The sequence below is a fragment of the Macaca fascicularis genome, chromosome 10 (assembly GCF_037993035.2).
Source record: "Macaca fascicularis isolate 582-1 chromosome 10, T2T-MFA8v1.1".
In the NCBI taxonomy this organism is placed as follows: Eukaryota; Metazoa; Chordata; class Mammalia; order Primates; family Cercopithecidae; genus Macaca; species Macaca fascicularis.
This window is the reverse complement of record NC_088384.1, coordinates 100,903,095-100,923,128: the sequence shown is the minus strand read 5'-3', so window position 1 is coordinate 100,923,128 and position 20,034 is coordinate 100,903,095. Positions and strand designations below refer to the sequence as shown.

Genomic DNA, 20,034 nt, shown 5'->3' with positions numbered 1-20,034 from the left:
GAGTGATGGCTCATGCCTGTAGTCCCAGCTTCTCGGGAGGCTGAGGTGGGAGGATCCTTTGAGTCATCCAGGAATTGAAGGCTGCAGTGAGCTATGATCACACCACTGCACTCCAGCTTGGGCAACAGAGCAAGATCCTGACTTCTAAAAAAATAATAATAATTTGCTTGGCATGGTGGTTCACGCCTATAACCCCAGCACTTTGGGAGGCTGAGGAAGGCAGATCACTTGAGGTCAGGAGTTCGAGACCAGCCTGGTTAACATGGTGAAACCCCCATCTCTACTAAAAAAACAAACAGACAAACAAAAAACTAATAAAACTTGGCTGTTTTGGAAGAAGATACTATTTCCTCCTATTAAATTGGAGATTTTTTTTTTTTGTATTTTTTTTTTTTTTTTTTTAGTAGAGACGGGGTTTCATCGTGTTAGCCAGGATGGTCTTGATCTCCTGACCTCGTGATCCGCCCGTCTCGGCCTCCCAAAGTGCTGGGATTACAGGCTTGAGCCACCGCGCCCGGCCTGGAGATTATTTTTTAAAGGAGAAAAAAAAGAAGGTTAAGAAAATGAATTATCTAGAATTAACCAAACATGTCAGAGAAAACCTACCAAAGGAGACAAAAGAAGACCTGGGTAAATGAAGAAATGTACTGTTTGTAGACGGTAAGAAATAGCAGTGTAATGGTGTCAATTCATGTTATTAATATTTGGGGGAGAGGAATTAAATAAGCAAAAAATGAAGTTTGCATGGAAGAATAAAGTTCCATGAATAGCTAAAAGAACTATTCTCAAAAATAAGAGCAGAGATAGGGGATCACCCTACCAGATGTGGACTAACGGGACAAAAGAGAAGAATCCAGAAACAGAACTGTGCATGTGGATATTTGGTATGTGATAGAATTGACAACAGAAATCAGTGAGGAAAAGACGGATTATTTTAATGGTGTTGGGGAAAATATCTGGTTGTATGGAAAAAATAAAAATAGATCCTATCTCACACCATATAAAACAAACTTCAGCTAGTTTAAGAAGCTAAAACGTTTATAGGCAAATCTTTATGACACTGGGTTAGTGAAACATTTCTTAAGTAAGAGACAAAAGGTCCAAACCATAAAGAAACTGGTGGTTTTCTGTTCTATAAATGACAACACAGACAAAGCTAACAAATGATTAACAGATTAGGAAAGGTATTTACAGTATATTTTCAACAACAATCAAAGGACTTAAAATCTAAATTATATAAGAAACTCAGCAGTAAATCAGCGAGAAAAAACCTGGCAACCCAATACAAAAAATAGGCAAACTCACTCTCTGAGAAACTCAGTTAGTGAATAAACATATAAAGAGAAGCTCAACTTATTAGTAATTAAAGAAAGAAAAATTAAAATAACAATGACTTGCTGCTTTATACTCATCAGACTGGCAAAAAGAAAAAAATATAAAACCAGGTGTTGGTTAGTGTGTAGGGCAATGATAATGTGTCTTGTAAATTAGTGTATCTACCCTAAAGAGTAATTTCAAAGCATTTAGTGAAACCAAATATATTTTAATCCATCATTTTTCAAATTGTAGGTCATGACCCATCACTATGTTGTAAAACCAATTTGTGAGTTGTAATTAACATTTTAAAAAGGAAGTTGAATGAAATAGAATAAAACACATCAGAATACATTTCTAGTAATAAAGATAAGGGCTATTTCATGAAACTTTTGTTTTACTTGTGTATGTGGAGATTGTGATGTAAAATGTGTTTATTATCATAGGTCACAATAAAAAAGTTTGAAAAACAATGTTATCCCTACCAACCAGCAAACCACTTCTGCATAGAAACCCTAGTAAAGATACAGGGATGAAGATATTCATTACCTAATTTTTTTTTTTTTTTTGAGACGGAGCCTCACTCTGTCGCCCAGGCTGGAGTGCAGTGGCTTGATCTCGGCTCACTGCAAGCTCCGCCTCCTGGGTTCACGTCATTCTCCTGCCTCAGCCTCCCCAGTAGCTGGGACTACAGGCGCCCGCCACCATGCCTGGCTAATTTTTTATATTTTTAGTAGAGATGGGGTTTCACCGTGTTAGCCGGGATGGTCTCGATCTCCTGACCTCGTGATCCGCCCGTCTCGGCCTCCCAAACTGCTGGGATTACAGGCGTGAGCCACCGTGCCTCATTGTTTATAATAGCGAAAGGATAGCAACAAGTTGCATTAGTCTGAAAATAAATTTTAAAAATGAAGATAAAATTTAACAGCAGTTAAAATGAATAGAGTTAAATAATTTAATGCAAATCTCAAAAACAGTCTTGATCGAACTAGAAGAGGCAACAGAATAAAATATACAGTATGATAGTATTTACATGGGGTTTTTTAAATGCCCTTCCAAAGCAATATTATATATTGTTTGTGAACACATGTATATGTAAAGAAAGGTTTTAAAGGTGGCTTGTCTAAGTTCATACATTTAATAGAGTGGGTGGCTATTAATGGTGTGTAATATGGTTTTGATATTTGTCCCCTCCAAATTTCATGTCAAATTGTAGTCCTCAGTGTTGGAAGTGAGTTGTGTTTGGATCGTGGGAGCTGATCTCTCATGAATGATTTAGCACTATCTCCTTGCTGATGAGTGAGTTCATGCGAGATCTGGTTGTTTAAAAGCATGTGTCACTTCACCCCTCTCTCTCCTGCTCCCACTCTTGTCATGTGATGTGCCTGCTCCCACTTCACCTTCTGCCATAGATTGTAAGCTTCTTGAGGGCCTCCCCAGAAGTTGAGCAGATACTGGGACCATCCTTGTACAGCCTGCAGAACTGTGAGCCAATTAAACCTCTTTTACTTATAAATTACCCAGCCTTAGATATTTCTCTGTTTTTTGTTTGTTTGTTTGTTTGCTTTGCTCTTTTTGTCCAGGCTGGAGTGCAATGGCACAATCTCAGCTCATTCTTGGGTTCAAGCAATTCTCCTGCCTCAGCCTCCCAAGTAGCTTGGATTACAGGCACACTCCACCATGCCCAGCTAATTTTTGTATTTTTAGTAGAGACAGGGTTTCACCACGTTGGTCAGGCTGGTCTCAAACTCCTGACCTCAGGTGATCCACCCACCTTGGCCTCCCAAAGTGCTGGGATTACAGGCATGAGTCACCATGCCTGGCGAGTATTTCTTTATAGAAACCCAAGAATAGCCTAACACAGAAAATTTGTACTGAGGAGTGGAGCATTGCTATAAAGATACCTGAAATGTGGACACACCTTTGGAACTTGATAATGTGCAGAGGATGGAGGAGTTTGGAGGGCTCAAAAGAAGACAGGAAGATGAGGGAATGCTTGGAACTCCTTAGAGACTGGTTAAATGATTGTGACCACAATACTGATAGTGATTTGGACAGTAAAGTCCAGGCTGACTAGGTCTCAGATGGAAATGAGGAACGTATTGGGGAATGGAGTAAAGGTCATCTTGGTTACACCCTAGCAAAAAACTTGGTTGCATTGTGTTCATGTCCTAGGGATCTGTGGAACTTAAGAATGATGACTTAGGGTATCTGGTGGAAGAAATTTCTAAGCAGCAAAGCATTCAAGATATGGCCTGACTGCTTCTAACAACCTATGCTCAGATTTGGGAGCAAATAAATGACTTAAGTTGGAACTTATATTTAAAAGGGAAGCAGAGTGTAAAAGTTTGAAATATCTGCAGCCTAGCCAAGTGGTAGAAAAGAAAAGGCCATTTTCAGGGAAAGAATCCAAGCAGGCTGTGGAGCAACCACTTGCTAGAGAGATTTGCATGAATAAAAGTGAGCTAGGTCCTGCTAGTCAAAACAAAGGGGAAAAGGCCTTGAAGGCATTTCAGAGATTTGTGAGGCAGCCCCTCTTATGACAGGCCAAGAGGCCTAGGAGGAAAGAATGGCTGTGCCCTGCTGCCCTGTGCCACACTGCACTATCCCAGGAGGTTGCTCCTTGCATCCCCACTGCTCCAGTTCTAGCCTCAGTTCAAGGGACCACAGGTATAGAACCAGCTGCTGCCTTGGAAAGCACAAGCCACCATAAGCTGTGGTGGCTTTCACATGATATTAAGCCTTTGGGTGCATGAAATGCAAGAGTGAGGGAGGCTTGGCAGCTTCCCCCTAGATTTCAGAGGATACGTGGAGAAGCCAGGGTGCCCAGGCAGAAGTAGGCTGCTGCAGAGTTGGAGCCCCCACAGAGAGTGTTTACCAGGGCACTGCTTAGAGGAGCTATGGGAAGGGAACCAACACCCACCAGACCCCAGAATGGTAGATTCACCACCAGCTTACACCCTATACCTGGAAAAGCCACAAGCACTCAACTCCTGTGAGAGCAGCCACATAGGCTGCAATCCACAAAGCCACAGGGGTGGCTTGCACCAGGATATACCTCTTGAACCAGGATGTGGGACATGGAGTCAAGGATTATGTTGGATCTTTAAGATTTCATGCCTGCCCTGCTAGGTTTCAGACTTGCATGGGGTCTATTACCCCTTTCTTATGGCCGATTTCTCCCTTTGGGAAAGGGAAATGGAATTCTATCTTGGGAGTAAATAACTTGTTTTACTTATAGGTGGAAGGAGATGAGTCTTGGATAAGACTCAGGACTTTGGACTTGATGTTGAAATGAATTAAGACTTTGTGGAATGGTTGTGAAGAGATGATTGTATTTTGCAATGTGAGAAGGACATGAGATTTGGGGGACCAGAAGCAGAATGATATGGTTTGGATATTGTCCCCTCAAAATCCCAGTGTTAGAGGTGGGGCCTTATTGGAGGTGTTTGGATCCTGGAGGCAGATCCCTCGTGAATGACTTAATGCCATCCCTTTGATGATGAATGAGCTCATATGAGATCTAGTTGTTTAAAAGTTTGTGGCAGCCGGGTACAGTGGCTCATGCTTGTAATTTCAGCGCTTTGGGAGGTTGAGACAGGAGAATTGCTTGAGCCCAGGAGTTCTGACCAGCCTGGGCAACATAGTGAGACCCCATCTCTACAAAAAATAAAAGCAAAATTAGCTGGGCACAGTGGCATGCATCTGTAGTCCCAGTTACTTAGGAGGCTGAGGTGGGAGGATTGCTTGAACCTAGGAAGATGAGACTGCAGTGGGCTGATATGGTACCTCTGCTCTCTAACCTGGGCAACAGAGTGAGACCCTATCTCAACTAAACAAAACAAAAAATGTGTGGTACCTTCTCCCCTCTCTCTTGCACATGCTAGTGCCATGTGACCATGCATACGCCTGCTTCACTTTCTGCCATGATTGTAAGCTTCCTGAGGCCTCACCAGAAGCCAGGCAGACATTGGTGCTATGTTTGTACAGCTTACAGAACTGTGAGCCAATTAAACATCTTTTCTTTATAAATTACCCAGCCTCCAGTATTCCTTTATAGCAACTTAAGAATGGCCTAATGTAGTGAGGAATGGAAGGTGTAAAATTATGGTATTGCTGGGCCAGGTGCAGTGACTCATGCCTGTAATCCCAGCACTTTGGGAGGCCAAGGCAGGGGGGGATCATTTGAGGTTGGTAGTTCGAGACCAGCCTAACCAACACAGAGAAACCCCATCTCTGTTAAAAATACAAAATTAGTCAGGCATTGTGGCACATGCCTGTAATCGCAGCTACTCAGGAGGCTGAGGCAGGAGAATCGCTTGAACCCGGAAGGTGGAGTTTGCAATGAGATCGTGCCATTGCACTCCAGCCTGGGCAACAAGAGCAAAACAGCATTTTGAAAGAAAGAAAGAAAGAAAGAAAGAAAGAAAGAAAGAAAGAAAGAAAGAAAGAAAGAAAGAAAGAAAGAAAGAAAGAAGGAAGGAAGGAAGGAAGGAAGGAAGGAAGGAAGGAAGGAAGGAAGGAAGGAAGGAAGGAAGGAAGGAAGGAAGGAAGGAAGGAAGGAAGGAAGGAAAGAAAAGGAAGGAAGGAGGGAAGGAGGGAAGGAGGGAAGGAGGGAAGGAGGGAAGGAAGGAAAGAAAATTATGGTATTGCTGATGGCAGACCATGGAAAACAGAATCACAAAGAAAATTGCTAGTTTTAGAGAATGAGGATGGGAAATAATGTCATATGCTCCTGGAGAGTGAATGTCATATGCTCCTGGAGAGTGAAGATTGGTACAATGTCGTTAGAGGAAATTTGCCAAAACTTATTAAAAGCCTTCAAACCATGCAACATTTTGACCCAGCAGTTGTCCTGCTAGTGAAGTCATGGATTAGTTTAGTAATCTAATTGCAAAAGTATTTCTTTAAACTTTAACATGACAGCAAAAAAAACTGGTAACAATTTAAATGTCCAACATTAGAAATTAGTTAAATTATGTCACCTGTTGTTCAGAAACTTAAAATGATGAGATGGAGGTATATTTATTGCTGTGAGAAGATGATTATGATAGAAAGCTAAGTGGAAAAACAAACAAAACACAGGCCATAAAAGCACTTACAGTATAATCCCATTAGAAATATTCATATATCATGTATGGTCCAAAAACACATCAGGTTTAAAAGTGGTTATTTCTGGGTGGTATGATTAAGGTGATTTCAATTTTTCAATTTCACTCGGCCTCCCAAAGTGCTGAGATTACAGGTGTGAGCCACCGTACCCACATGATTCCATATGAATTCAGTAGCAAGGATAAGGTTTTATGCTTATTGATTCCTAGGTCAGAGCACATGGCCCTCCCAGGGCAAAAGAGGTGTTGGGTACAGGTTGGGGATGAGTGGGAAAGGTCCTTAAACTAGGGTTACTTCTGAGGGGCCAGATCCAAGTAAGACTCTGGATGATGATAATGGCTGCCATTTATTGAGTTGTTACTATGTGCTATGTACAATGTTAATGCTTTATATACCTTATCTCCCATCCACTCTGTGAAGTATATTATTTTCTCCGTTTTATAGATGACCAAATTAAAGCTCAGAGAGGTGAAGTGGTTTGCCCATTGGTACACAGCTAGTGACTTTCAGAGGTCAGATTCGAACTCATGGCTATCTAACTTAAGTTAAATGGGTCAGAGCTGGGAGGGCTTTCAGCAATCCTCCTATCCCATCCCCCTTCTGACATGTGGGGAAGCTGAGGCCCAGAGGGACAGAGTGGCTTCCCCAAGATCACAGTACAAACCTGTGGCAGAGCAGATTTTCATCTTGCACTAGGTTTCTAGACTCCAGCCATCTCCTTCTTCCAGGCTGGGTGGCATCAAAGGACAGGTTGAGATGTCAGGGTTGCTTGGTCAGGGGGAGGAGGTGTGCAGCAGAAAAAGGCTGTGGTTCCTGGAAAGACGAATCCACCTTTTCCACCCAGCCGGAGCCTCCCTTGGCTCAGGAGAGAAAGTGACCAGCTTGGGAAATGGCAGGTGGTTATTTTGAGCAGCCTAGCCTACTTTCTCATTCCCAGGAGACTGGTGGCAAAGCATACTCCCACCCTGAGGGTGGTCCCGAGGGGGATTCTGAGCCTAATCCATGTTACTGAAGTCACAGATAACAGGAAGCTTGTAGGTAACCCTGGTCCAAGTAACACATTTATGTTGTAATTATTTACTAACTATGGATACTAACTCCTTTTTTAGGTGAAAAATGTACTTAAAATTATCTTATTCCAAACAATACATGCTCATGGTAAAAAAAAAAAAAAAAAAAAAATTCATATCCTAGAGAAGGGCATAAAGCAAAGGACACAGGTTACCACCCAGAAGTTTTCAGTCTTGTGTACCTAAGGGAATCACCATTAATAGCTTCCTGTGTATGGCTCCTGAAATCTGTGTGCCCATTCAAAGATTTATATTTAAATGCCTACATACATATGTATTTCGGACACAGATGGGAGTGCACTATACATACTGTTCAGACATTGCTTTCTTATTTCATTATATATCTAGGCTATCAGTGCCAAACCCATCCACCTCGTTCATTTTAATGACTATAGAATTCCCCTATATGGATGTGTCATAATTTATTTTATGGGTACCTGGCTTATTTTCAATCTCTTGCTATTATAAACAATGCTACAAAACATTCTTTATGCATTACCTTCCTGCATATGTACAAGTATATATGTAGAATGTAGAATAAATTCCTAGAAGTGGAATTGCTCTGTTCAAATGGTGAATTGCTAAGTTAAATGGTTTGTGAATTTAAATATTTTGATAGATACTAACAAATTAATCTCCAAAGTTTTCATCAATTAATATATACTCCCACTAACAATGTGTGACTGTGTCTATTTCTTCACTCCTTTCCCCATACAGTTTATTTTCAAGCAACTTCTTTGTTAGACTGATGGGTAAATAATGATGGCTTGCATTTGTTTTTTTTGTTTTTTTGGTTTTTTTTTGAGATGGAGTCTCGCTCTGTTGCCCAGGCTGGAGTGCAGTGGCTTGCATTTGTTTTAACTGACATTCTGTTAATAGTGAGAAATGCTGAATAACTTTTTCCTGTTTACATGTCATTTGTATTTTTTTTTTTCCTGTGAATTGCCTGTTAAGAGCCTTTCTCCATTTCCCACAGGAGTGATGGCCTTTTTTGTACTGTTTTGCAAGTGCTCTTTACATATGAAGGGAATCCAACTTTTTTTTTGGCCTTTAAAAGAACTTACTGGGCTGAGCACAGTGGCTCACGCCTGTAATCCTAGCACTTTGGGAGGCCAAGGCTGGCGGATCACGAGGTCAAGAGATCGAGACCATCCTGGTCAACATGGCAAAACCCCATCTCTACTAAAAATACAAAAATTAGCTGGGTGTGGTGGCGTGCAACTGTAGTCCCAGCTACTCGGGAGGCTGAGGCAGCAGAATCGCTTGAACCAGGGAGGCGGCAGTTGCAGTGTGCCAAGATCGTGCCACTGCACTCCAGCCTGGGCAACAGAACAAGGCTCCATCTAAAACAACAACAACAACAACAACAAAACCAACCAAACAAAAAATCTTACTGTAGTTTTAGAATGTTTTGGGGTTTGATAGTGCTCATGATCACTCATTATCCTTCCCCACTTTCCTCAACTGCACATTTTCCCAGCAATTTTCCATGTGAGTGGTATAATTCGCTTGCCTAGTTCCAAAGGTCCTTTCCCAAACTTTTCCATTATTTCTAAAACTTTTTTACATCCATTATCTCCTTTAGACTTGAAACCACTGAATGAGGTCTGCGGGTTTATTTTCCAAATGAGGAAACTGAGACTCAAATGGGATGTGTCTTGGCATTGCATAATGTCACACGGGGGGTTCCTGATGACCAGAATCCACCCCTAACTTGAGGCCCCTGCCTCCTCTTCCTCCATTTTGTGAGCATGCGTGTATGAGCATTTGAGGATGAGTGTTTAAGAGTGTGTGAATGTATGTGTGAGTGTGTGAGTGTGTGAGTACGCGGGCGTGTTGGATGAGGGTAGCCTGAGGAGAGTGGCAGTCCTTGCTACAGGGCTCGCACAGCTTTGTAAATTGAGGCAGCCCAAATCAGGTCTGCAAGAAAGCCTGACTTTATTCTGATATCTTCCTGTCTCCAGCCATCTTCCTCTCTCTCTCCTGTTTGCCTCTGCCTCTTCCATTCCCTGTCTCTTTGTGTCTCCGTTACAGTGTCCCATGTCTCTTTCTTAGTTTCTGTCTCTTTCTACCCTTTCTCTCCTTCTTTCTCTGTCTCTATCTCTTGTTCACAGTAGTGACTTATTGGGACAGAAATCACACTCCTCACCTTATTCCCTTTTTTCTTTTAAAAATAAGGCCAGGCCCACCAAATAGTAAGTGAGAGACAAATGGTGGAGAAGTGAAGAAGTTCTGCCCCATGACTTCCTGCTAGGTGCGTCCCCAGAGGGAGATCAGGGGCCAGAAATGACAGGAAGGCCTGTCAGTGCCAGGGGGTCTGGCTTTGGCCTGAAGTACCATGGGGTCTGGTGCCTGACTCTCTTGATGACCCAGGACAGGCCTCTGCCATTTTAAGGCTTTGGAATGTCCCCTGACCTGCTACGTAACTGCACAGCTCCTTGCAGGTTCAGAAGTGTAGATGCCCCCAGAATCTCTGCAAGAAGGTGGGGCAAGAGTGCTCTACTCACTCTATGGGTTCAGACAGGGCATAGGCTTTGTCCGAGGTCACACAAGAAGGTGATGGCAGAGGCACTTAATGGCCTCTGCTATGGATAAGGCCTCACTAGCTTCTAGCTCAGGGGTGGCCCTTAGCAAAGTGCTGATGAGAATTTGCTGAATCATAGTGACCACAGTGATGTGACAATAATCGTTAATATAGTGAGCACCTACTATGTGTTAGGCAACACGTTAAGTATTTTGTATGTGCTGTCCCACTTAAATTTCTACCCGATATCCCCAGCCCTATCAGGTAGCTACTTTATCATCTCCATTTAATAGATGAGAAAACTCGTGCCTAAGAGAAATAACTACATAGCTACTAAATGCCAGTGAAATCAGGACGGAGGGAGGGAGAAACAGAGGGAGGGAGAGATGGATGGATGGATGGATGGATGGATGGATGGATAGATGAAAGAATAAATTAATGGTTAGGTAAGTAGTTAGGGGATTTGGAGTTTATAATAGATTTTAATATCTCTATCCCTATTAGCTCTAAGGCATGTGTTAGCCACTTAAAGACTGAGATTAATCCAAGAAAATATGAGTCCCCTCTCAAGCTACCAGTCAACATGGACAAGTTCACAAAACAACATTCACACACAGTCAGGGATGCATTCACACTGACCAGGATGCAAGGAGACACACACAAGCATAGGCATTACAGAGACCTTACACAGACACTCGAATACGGCTAACTCAACTCAGTTACACGCAGACACCAATACACTTAGAGATATCGCAAACACAGGGAAGGACGCAGCATCTACAGACGACACAAACACAACATAGAACCACATGGAAATGAGAACACATGGCTCATGTGCACACAGAGACAGGCACTGTCTTTCTCTGTCTTTGTGTGTGTGTGTTTGTGTCTTTCACACACACATACATACCCACATATCAGTACAGGCAAAGACCAGAATACATGTCACACTCACAACTAGACTGAACACATTTAACACAAGGACATGCACCTTGCAAGGACATATTCAGACACAAGGTTATTGCCTCAAAGACAATGACACAGATATGCAGAAATTCTTATCAGAGATATGCACATTAGCAGGGAAGTTTTACACACACACACACACACACACACACACACACACACAGCAGGCAGAACACAGACAAGATCAGTCTTTCTCTCTCGGACAAAACTGCAACTAGGACCCCCTAGAGGTTTAACTAACTACATTTCAGCCACTTTTCACTTCTCTAGATGAAAGCCACTCAGCTGGGTCTTGCAAAATATGTAAAATTTAAGGAGCACTCCACTGAAGGCTTCAGCTTAGGGAAAGGTGCCTGAAGAGGACGCCTCCATCTGTATGTGCTGTTTCTCTTAATGCTCAGAGCTTGGCAGTGTCTTTGTTCCTCCTTTTCCTTCTCAACCCTCACCCCATCCAGTCTGTCACCAAGTCCTGCTCAAGTGATCTCTGGAACTTTCAGGCCCAGCCCTTTCCTTAGCCGAGGCCTTGTTACCTCCCATCCGTGTCTCAGCCTCCCACAGCCATGGCCTCCTATCTGGCTTTAGGATCCTTGGACGCTCAGCCTCCTCCACTTCACCTTTCCACTGGGACATCCTTTCTCAGCCATCTTCCTCGGCTAGGAGGCAAAAAAAAAAAAAAAAAGAAAAAGAAAAAAAGAAAAGAAAAAGTAAAACAAGCAATGGCTTTTTGGTTCAAATCAGGACTTACCTGAAGAGAAGGGGTGAGGTGCTCCTGAATTCACTCAAATCCATCTCTCCCAGAGCAGCCCCAGAGTTATTTTATTTTATTTTTTTGGAGACAGAGTCTTGCTCTATCCCTCAGGCTGGAGTGCAGTGGCACAATCTCGGCTCACTGCAACTTCTGCCTCCTGGGTTCAAGTGCTTCTCCTGCCTCAGCTCCCCTGAGAGCTGGGATTACAGGCACCTGCCACGATGCCTAGCTAATTTTCGTAATTTTAGTAGAGACAGGGTTTTTCCACGTTGGCCAAGCTGGTCTCAAACTCCTGACCTCAGGTGACCCGCCTCAGCCTCCCAAAGTGTTGGGATTACAGGCGTGAGTCACTGCACCTGGCCCCAGAGTTATTTTAAAAAGCAAATGTGAGGGCAGTGATTTGGTTTACTTACTGATATAAATAAGCAAAATGTGTTCTAAGAACAAGTTTGACCAAGAACAGGACCAAGAACAGTCCAGGCGCATAGGAAGTGCCATTTTCAACATCACATCCTCAGGGAAACCTTCTTCCATCTCCTCATGCTGGGTTAGATTCTCCAATTACTTGAAGCTGCCCATATATGTACACACATGCACAGCAACGTATATACATACTGGGCTGGACACAGGGGCACACGCCTGTCATCCTACTCACTTTGGGAGGCCAAGGTGGGAGGATTGCTTGAGGCTAGGAGTTTCAGACCAGCCTGGGCAATATAGCAAGACCTCATCTCACCCTATCTCACTCACACACACACACACGCACATACACACATACACACACACACACACAGTATATAGATATATATCTTTTATGGCACTTTTCACAATTGCAATTAATATTATTATTATGCAACTATTAGATAAGGTAGTAATTAAATAATTTAAATAATGATTGGCATAATTTTTTGTCTAATATTACCAAGCTATAAACTCTGTGAAGGCAGACACCAGATCTACTTTTTTCATCCCTGTATTTGTAGAGCTGGGTACAATAGCAAGCACTTGGAATTTACATTCAATACATTTATCTATCAAGTAACTATTACATGTGGCGCAGTCTGTATACATCCAACCTTCACCACGATTGTGCAAAGAGGTGTTAATTATTCTCTCTCCTTTTTATTTGGAGACAGTCTTGTTCTGTTACCCAGGCTAAAGTGCAGTGGCGTGCTCTCTGCTCACTGCAACCTCTACCTCCCAGGTTCAAGCAATTCTCGTGCTTCAGCTTCCCAGGTAGCTGGGGTTACAGGCGTGTACCACCATGCCTGGGTAATTTTTTTAATTTTTAGTAGAGACAGGGTTTTGCCATGTTGGCCAGGCTGGTCTCAAATTCCTGACCTCAAGTAATCCTCTTGTCTCAGCCTCCCAAAGTATTGGGATTGCAGGCGTGAGCCACCAGGCCCGGCCTATTACTCTCATTTTTTGATGAGAACCTTGAGGGAACACACCCAAGGTCACATAAATAAAATAAGGACAGTCATTTAAACCCAAGTCAGGCAATGCTTCTTCCATTCCACTCCACTGAGCTGCCCGGTTCTTGGCATCCTCCATCTCACTGGGCCGTGAATTCCAACCTGGAAGTTCATCTCTGGTTTCCCATCCCTTCCTTCTCTGGATCCACATCCACCACTTCCCTCATTCATATTCTTAAGCATCCCTCTCCACCCCCCAAACTTGTTCTTAGAATGCATTATTCATACCCAGGTGTAAGTGGCTGACCACTTCAATTTCCCATGGGGAAACATTACGTATTTACAAAGGGTAAATGATTTAAGCTTACAGGCCCCAAGCCTATGGATGGAATTTTAGGCATGAGCTAACCAAGAAAGGAGAAATCACACCAAGAAGTCCAGGCACATAGGAGGTGCTATTTTCAGCTTCAGCATCACATCCTCAGGGAAACCTTCTTCGATATCCTTATGCTGGGTTAGATTCCCCACCCACCTTTTTTTGTTTTGTTTTGTTTTTTGAGATGGAGGTTTTGCTCTGTTGTCCAGGCTGGAGTGCAGTGGTGCGGTCTCGGCTCACTGCGACCTCCGCCTCCTAGGTTCAAGCAATTCTCCTGCCTCAGACTCCCAAGTAGCTGGGATTACAGATGCCCGCCACCACGCCTGGCTAATTTTTGTATTTTTAGTAGAGATGAGGTTTCAGCATGTTGGCCAGGCTGGTCTCAAACTCCTGACTTCAGGTGATCCACCCGCGCTGGCCTCCCAAAGTGCTGGGGTTACTGGCGTGAGCCACTGCACCCGGCCCCCACCCACCATTTTTGACCAGAGGCCTACTCACTGTGACCTTGAGTAAGTCCCCCCTTCGTAAGCCTCAGTTCTTTATCTGTAAGATGGGGAGAGGATGCAAAGGATACTTATGTCCTTCCTAAGGCTGGTGTTCACAACACCAATTTACTGAACACGAACTTTTTGCCAGGCATCCTTCTGGGCTCTGGGGAAGGGGAAAAAGAGACAATAAACAAATACACGAGAATAAAAATGTGTGTGTTGTATATGTGTGTGTATATATATGCACATACATATACATATACATGCATATACACATCTATGTGTGTTTGCATATATATACACGCATACACACATATACATAAATATGTGTGTCCGTATATATACAGGTACCCCCACACATATATATGAAACGTGTCAGATGGTGATGAGGGCTACAGAGAAAAATAAAGCAGTGTAAAGAGGATCTGGCATTTCAGGGAGGGGTTTTTGCTACTTCATAAAGAGTGGTGAGGGAAGACTTCAGAGAGAAAGTGACATTTGAGCAGAGATCTGTGAGTGAGCTACACAGCCCTTTGCAAGGGAGAGGGCTTCAGGCAGAGGGAACAGCAGTACAGGGGTTCTGAAGCCGAGTGAGCCACCGGGGTTTCCTGGGTATGAGCCACCAGGGTGTCCTGGGTATGAGGACAGAGGGGTGGCAGAGCCAAAGAAGTTAGGACCTTGTAGAACATGGACTTTGACTGTGAGATGGGAGGGTTTGGGGCAGAGAAGTGGTCAGTTTCTGGTTACATTTTGTGTATAGAAATGAAAGGGGTTGCTGATGGATTGAATGTGGTGTGTGTGACAGAAGAGTCCAGTATCCAAGATTTCTGGAAAAATGGAGCTGCCATTGACCAAGATGGGGATGATTATACCAGCACTCTTAACCATGACACCAGGATGCCCCAAAGTCTAGATCTGGTCCCTGGGAAGGGGCTAGGGCTCAGGAGCACCTGCCGAAGGCCAGCACTGTGCTAGGTGTTTTGCACACTATGATGGGCAGATGTGTCAGAATAACTCCAGTGATCCTTGCCCTTATATAATACCTTGTATGATCCCGCCCTTGTGTGAGTGTGGGTGGAAACTGCGACCATGATCAGAAATCGCTACCGTGATTATATTACATTATATGTCAAAGGGACATCATGCGAGTGGACCTGATCTAATCACACAAGACCTTTAAAGGCAGAATCTCTCAGGCCAGTACGCAGAAGTCAAGGTCGAAAGATTCTGCTGAAGGATGAGAATGGCTTGACATCCTGAGGCAGGCCTTGAAGGTGGAGGGGGCCATGTGTAAGGACCAGAAACCCACTTCGACGAGCTGAGATCAACTCCTGACTGACAGCCAGCAAAGAAACAGGAACCTCAGTCCTGCAACCACAAGGAACTGAATCCTGCAAACAACCTGAATGATCTTGGAAGCAGATCCTTCTCCAGAGCCTGCAGAGAAGAGCCCAGTCTGGCCAATACCTTGTGAGGCCCTAAGCAGAGAACCCAGCTCAGGCTGCCCAGACTTCTGATCCATAGGATTGTAAACCACTAGATTGGTGTTTTTAAGCTGCTTCATTTGTTATGCAGCAATAGAAAACAAACACCTGTGTTATCTTACAGGCAGTTCACAGCCATCCAAAATGGAAGATTCCTGTTCGCACTGTACAGATGAGGAACAGGACCCATGGGGTAAAGAGTTTTGCCATAGGCCACCCAGAAAGATGGCACCACAGCTGAGATTCAAACTCCGGGCTATCTCTTTCTGAGGCCTGAACTGTTTCCATGTCACCAGATGGCTTCATAAAGAGGTGTGTGAGCAACTGGGAAGGTTGTCTGCCATCTGGGGCCTGATTAGGTGGGCAGGTACCCTCATGTCCCAGGTCACATGCAGGGAATGGAGCATGGGTTTCCGATTCTGCTCGTCTCTGTCCTGGGGCTGCGAGCGTCTGAGCCTGTGTGTTATCTGAGGACTGCGGGTCGCCAAGGGTGATAATGGGAGAGTCTGTGAGTGTGGGCCTGCCAAGTGTGTCTCAGTGTGCCTGAGTCTGAGGGTGTCAGTCCGTTCGTCAGGATGCACCCACACTGGGAGGGATGGAGTCTGTGTGGCTGTGTTTTGGAGTGTGTATGCTACTCTAGTGTGTCTAAGGGTGAAGGGGTGTGCATCTGGCCGTGTCAGTCTGAGTGTTTGACAGTGCTGAGATGGTCACGGGGGTAGGCGACATAGAGTATGTGCTGGATCTGGACTTGTGTGTTCATCTGAGTGTATGAGTGTGTGTATGAATTCTGGGGTGTCTGTGGGTAAGTGTGAATGCATGAGACTGTGTATGCCTGTCTGAACTTTCGTGGGATTTTGTGGCATCTGAGAGTCTCCCTGTGTGGGAGGCCGGGCACCAGGGGTGGCCTGCCTGCCTCCCTGAGTGTGTTTGCAGGTCTCTGCGTGAGTCTGCGTGTGTCCGTGGACGTGTCTGTCCCCGCATCGGTGAGGGGGTGGGTCTGTGGGTGTATCTGTCCGGGTGTCTGCGGGGCATGTTGCAGAGTGAATGTGTAGGTGTGGGTGCCTGTTTGAGCTTCTCTGTGGGTGCAGGTGTGAAGCTGAGGGTCTCTGTGTGGGAGGCCGAATGCCGACCCGTCTGGGCGGGACCCTCTGAGCGCATCCCCTCCGAGCGCGCCCGTGTTTCTGGGAGAGGCCTGTCTGGGTAGGGGACTGGACGCCGGCCTCTCCGCAAGTCGGCCGGCTGAGGGTGGGGGCCGCGGCGGGGTCGGGGATAGCCCTCGGACCAGGGTCCAGACAACCTCGCCCCGCGCCTGCCTCCCAGCGCGCAACTACCGGGCCCGGGGCGGCTAGAAGGGGCCGCAGCAGGCTCCCTTTGGGCTCCCACGCCCCGCAGTGGCGCCCCCTCCCCCGGCGGCACGGATTGGCTGCGGCGCCGCTCCAAGCCCGCCCCGCGCGGCCGGCTGGGGGCGCCGCGGGCCAGAGCGCGCTGCGCCGCCACCGCCACTGCTGCCGCCGCCGCCGCCGCCACAGCCGCCGCCGCCGGGAGCACAGTGCGCCTCGGGCTCCGCGCGCCGCCAGCTCCTGGCCCGCCCGCCGGCCCCGCCGCTCCCGCCAGCCCCGCAGCGGAGCCCCGGACCGGCCCCGGGCCGCCGCCACCACGCCGCGCGCCGTACTCCGCGTCAAGAATGGGGCGGCCAAGCTGCCCAAGCCGCCCGCCGCCGCCGCCGGCGCGGCCGAGGCGCCCGGCGCTGGTGCAGGCATGGAGCGCTCGCAGAGCCGCCTCAGTCTATCCGCCTCCTTCGAGGCGCTCGCCATCTACTTCCCGTGCATGAACTCCTTCGACGATGAGGACGCAGGTAAGCGCGCGGCCCGTCCCCAGACCCCCGGAGTGTCCCGGGATCCTGGTCCGGAGGCCCCCTCCCCGACCCGTGAGCCCTCCTTCCCTCCCCCAACGCCCTGGGAAGGCGCCCCCAGGGTCTCCTACCGCACCCACGGGACCTCAGGGTCTCCAGGATGCGCTGTCTTCTGGCCTTGTCCCCTAGGGACCCCAAGATCGTCTGCATTCACCTTTCCCGCAGGTGGGCCCTTTGGGTCGCCAGGACCCAGCTCTCCCTCCTCACCTGCGCCTATTGGAGGCCCCTTGCCTCGTCCCTGGATCCGACCCGCCACCCTTCCCGAGTCTCCTGAATGTGCCCACTCTTCAAGCCCGGGGCTTTGGCCGTCCCACCCTGGGGCTCCGACGCGCCCCTCGCCATTGGAGGTGGCGCGCAGACCTTACCTCTCCATCTTTGTCTTGGCCGTATCCAGAGGATCCCTGCCCAAGACCCCTGCCCGGCGCCCGAGGCCTTGAGCGCCCCCAATTGTCTCTCCTCTCCTTTCCTCAGGGGCTGGGGCTCCAGACTCCTGCTTCTTATACGCCTGGGGCAGACGCAGGGGAACCGGCCAGGTGACGGCCTTTCCTTCCCTCACTTCCCAGAGAGAGGTGTAGGGCGGCGCCAACTCTACACTTGTCCGCCCCCTGGTGTGTGCCCCTGACCTCAGGTGCTCTCGTCCCTGGAGTCGCCTTTCTTGGTGGGCTGAAGCCGGCCACCATCCAGCGGCTTGAACCTCCTCCTCCCAGGCCTGCGCACAACCTCAGCCAGAGGGAGGGGTGGGGAGCTGTAGGGAAACCTACTCTTTAGGGCCCTGGGACCCGGCAGAAGGAACATGAGCGCTCCGGATTTGGTTCTGGGGTGAGGAAGGGAATCCACCAACAGGTGGGGTAGCTAGAGGGCTTGGGTGACAGTTCCTCAAAGAATGCCAGATTGGGAATCGGAATCAGGTTCCAGTCTTCATTCTCTACTTGTTAGCTGTGACCTTGGGCAAGTCATGCCACCCCTGAACCTGGATTTCCTCATCTCTGAAATGGGGATCATCGTATCGATGCAAGGCTCTGTATGGTGTGAGGGTGGAGTTCAGTGTTTTGTGAGCTGAAAATCCAAGAGTATTTGAATTCAATGGGGGCACAAAACAGAGGAGCGTATGTGCTGGAGGAGCAAAATGGTTTCATGGGCACTTTCAAGTCTCTGAGGAAACCATGGACTGTCTCTCCCGAAGTGCATGTCTGCACCATCCACAAAAGGTAGCCTACGGTTTTAGGAAGTTCCTGGGCCCAGGTTTAGACTTAGTCTTTGGGGACCCTTGTCTGATCAACCTGGCAACCAAGGTTCTATCATGGGATGAAGTGGTGGTCATGTCTTCCTGCCTGTTCTTCAGAAGAATTTGTTGACTGGTGAATGATGGGTGAGGCAGATCCCCAGTAGACCTATCTTTCTATTGACCTGGAGGTGGGGATGGGGGTAAGGGTGAAGATGGTTGCTGCAGAGACATTTTACCATTTTTACAAGCACCATTTTACAGAAAAAAACAACTGAGGCTCAGAGGTTTAACTTCTGCCTTGATGTAGCTGAGGGAGGTTGTATTATTATTCTGGACAAGGCAAGGAGGGAAGAAGTAGGGGCCTCCTCAACACAGTAGAGTGGTCAGCAGGCCACTTGGGTCTCAAGAGCCGGTCTGGGCAGGACCGTGGGTTTGTAGGAGCATCAGAGGCAGGAATGGTTTGGTTTTTCTTCAAACCCTGTGTCATGGGTCAAACACCTTGGTTATTGCAGGCTGCAGGCAACTTGCTCTGGTTTCACTTAAGTCAGAACAGATAACTTCATGTAGTATTAATGATATTTTTAAAGGTCCACTCATGTTTGTTTTTTCCAGCAGGCTTCTTGAAATTCTTTAGTGTTTCACTTGGAAGAGACCTAGAAATCATCTTGTCTATCCCCTTTTTGCCCGCAAATGGATGGGGGTGTGTGTGTGTATTTGTGTGAGTGTTTGTATGTGTGTGACTGAAGCCCTGGAATGGGTGTGTGTGTGTGTGTGTGTGTGTGTGTGTGTGTGTAATATATCCCAAGGTCATCTAGTGAGGCAGCCACAGAGCTGAGACTAAAATCAGGTTTATGGTTCTCTTTCCATTAAACCAGTAGCCCTCCCTCTGAAAGAGGATTTTTAAGAAATCCAGACCTCACTTTGTAGAAAATATTTCCCAGGTGAGGAGGCCTGGGGGCGCGGCTGGTGACCAAGAGTTTGATTTGGGCATCTTGTGCTCACTGTCTGTTCTTGAGGGATGCTTCAAATTTGGGAGGGGGAGGGAGAAAGTCAACTTTCATTTCCGGAAGAATAATGAATGTCTGGTGAAAGTCGGAAGTAGGCAGCGTTGTGTGGTGCTTAATTTCTCTCGTTCTCCTTAAAGTCATTAATTTTCTCCTAAAAAAAAGCCTTTTGGATTTATTCTTTTAGAACAGCACTGCGCTGAACTGATTTCTAAAAGCAATGGAATGGTCTCTCCCATACTGGACACAGGCGTGGCTCCACCTGCCTCTTCTCCCCTCCCTCCCCTGGTCCTCTTAATGCCTATCTGTCTCTGCTGGCTCCGTCTCAGAAATGTGTCCCTGACAGGCCTCTGGCTCATCTCGGAGCCTCCCCTTTGTTGCTGCTTCCAACTCATG

The 20,034-nt window shown here is 46.6% G+C and overlaps 1 protein-coding gene and 1 long non-coding RNA gene across 4 annotated transcripts in view; one reads left to right on the top strand and one right to left on the bottom strand.

Moving 5' to 3' along the window:
- Positions 1-2,081: 2,081 nt before the first annotated feature.
- LOC135965657 (uncharacterized) lies at positions 2,082-18,132 on the bottom strand. Of its 2 annotated transcripts, XR_010578693.2 has the most exons (5): positions 17,775-18,132; positions 14,024-14,176; positions 11,517-11,639; positions 7,091-7,239; positions 2,082-2,203 (listed from the first exon to the last, which is right to left on the bottom strand). It is a non-coding gene; the product is annotated as an uncharacterized lncRNA (long non-coding RNA). The 2 variants fall into 2 exon arrangements; XR_012419429.1 differs by lacking the exons at positions 2,082-2,203; positions 14,024-14,176 and having other exon boundaries at positions 7,087-7,239; positions 17,775-18,018.
- The window catches only part of RIMS4 (regulating synaptic membrane exocytosis 4), a 57,561-nt gene continuing 54,496 nt past the window's right edge, over positions 16,970-20,034 (top strand). The window contains exon 1 of one of the 2 annotated variants that reach the window (XM_005569097.5): positions 16,970-17,352. In XM_005569097.5, coding sequence (XP_005569154.1) covers positions 17,256-17,352 — 97 coding nt within the window. In that variant the 5' untranslated portion in view covers positions 16,970-17,255. Of the gene's footprint in view, positions 17,353-18,175; positions 18,618-20,034 lie in introns of those variants that run through there. The other variant, XM_065523198.1, reaches the window with a different exon arrangement.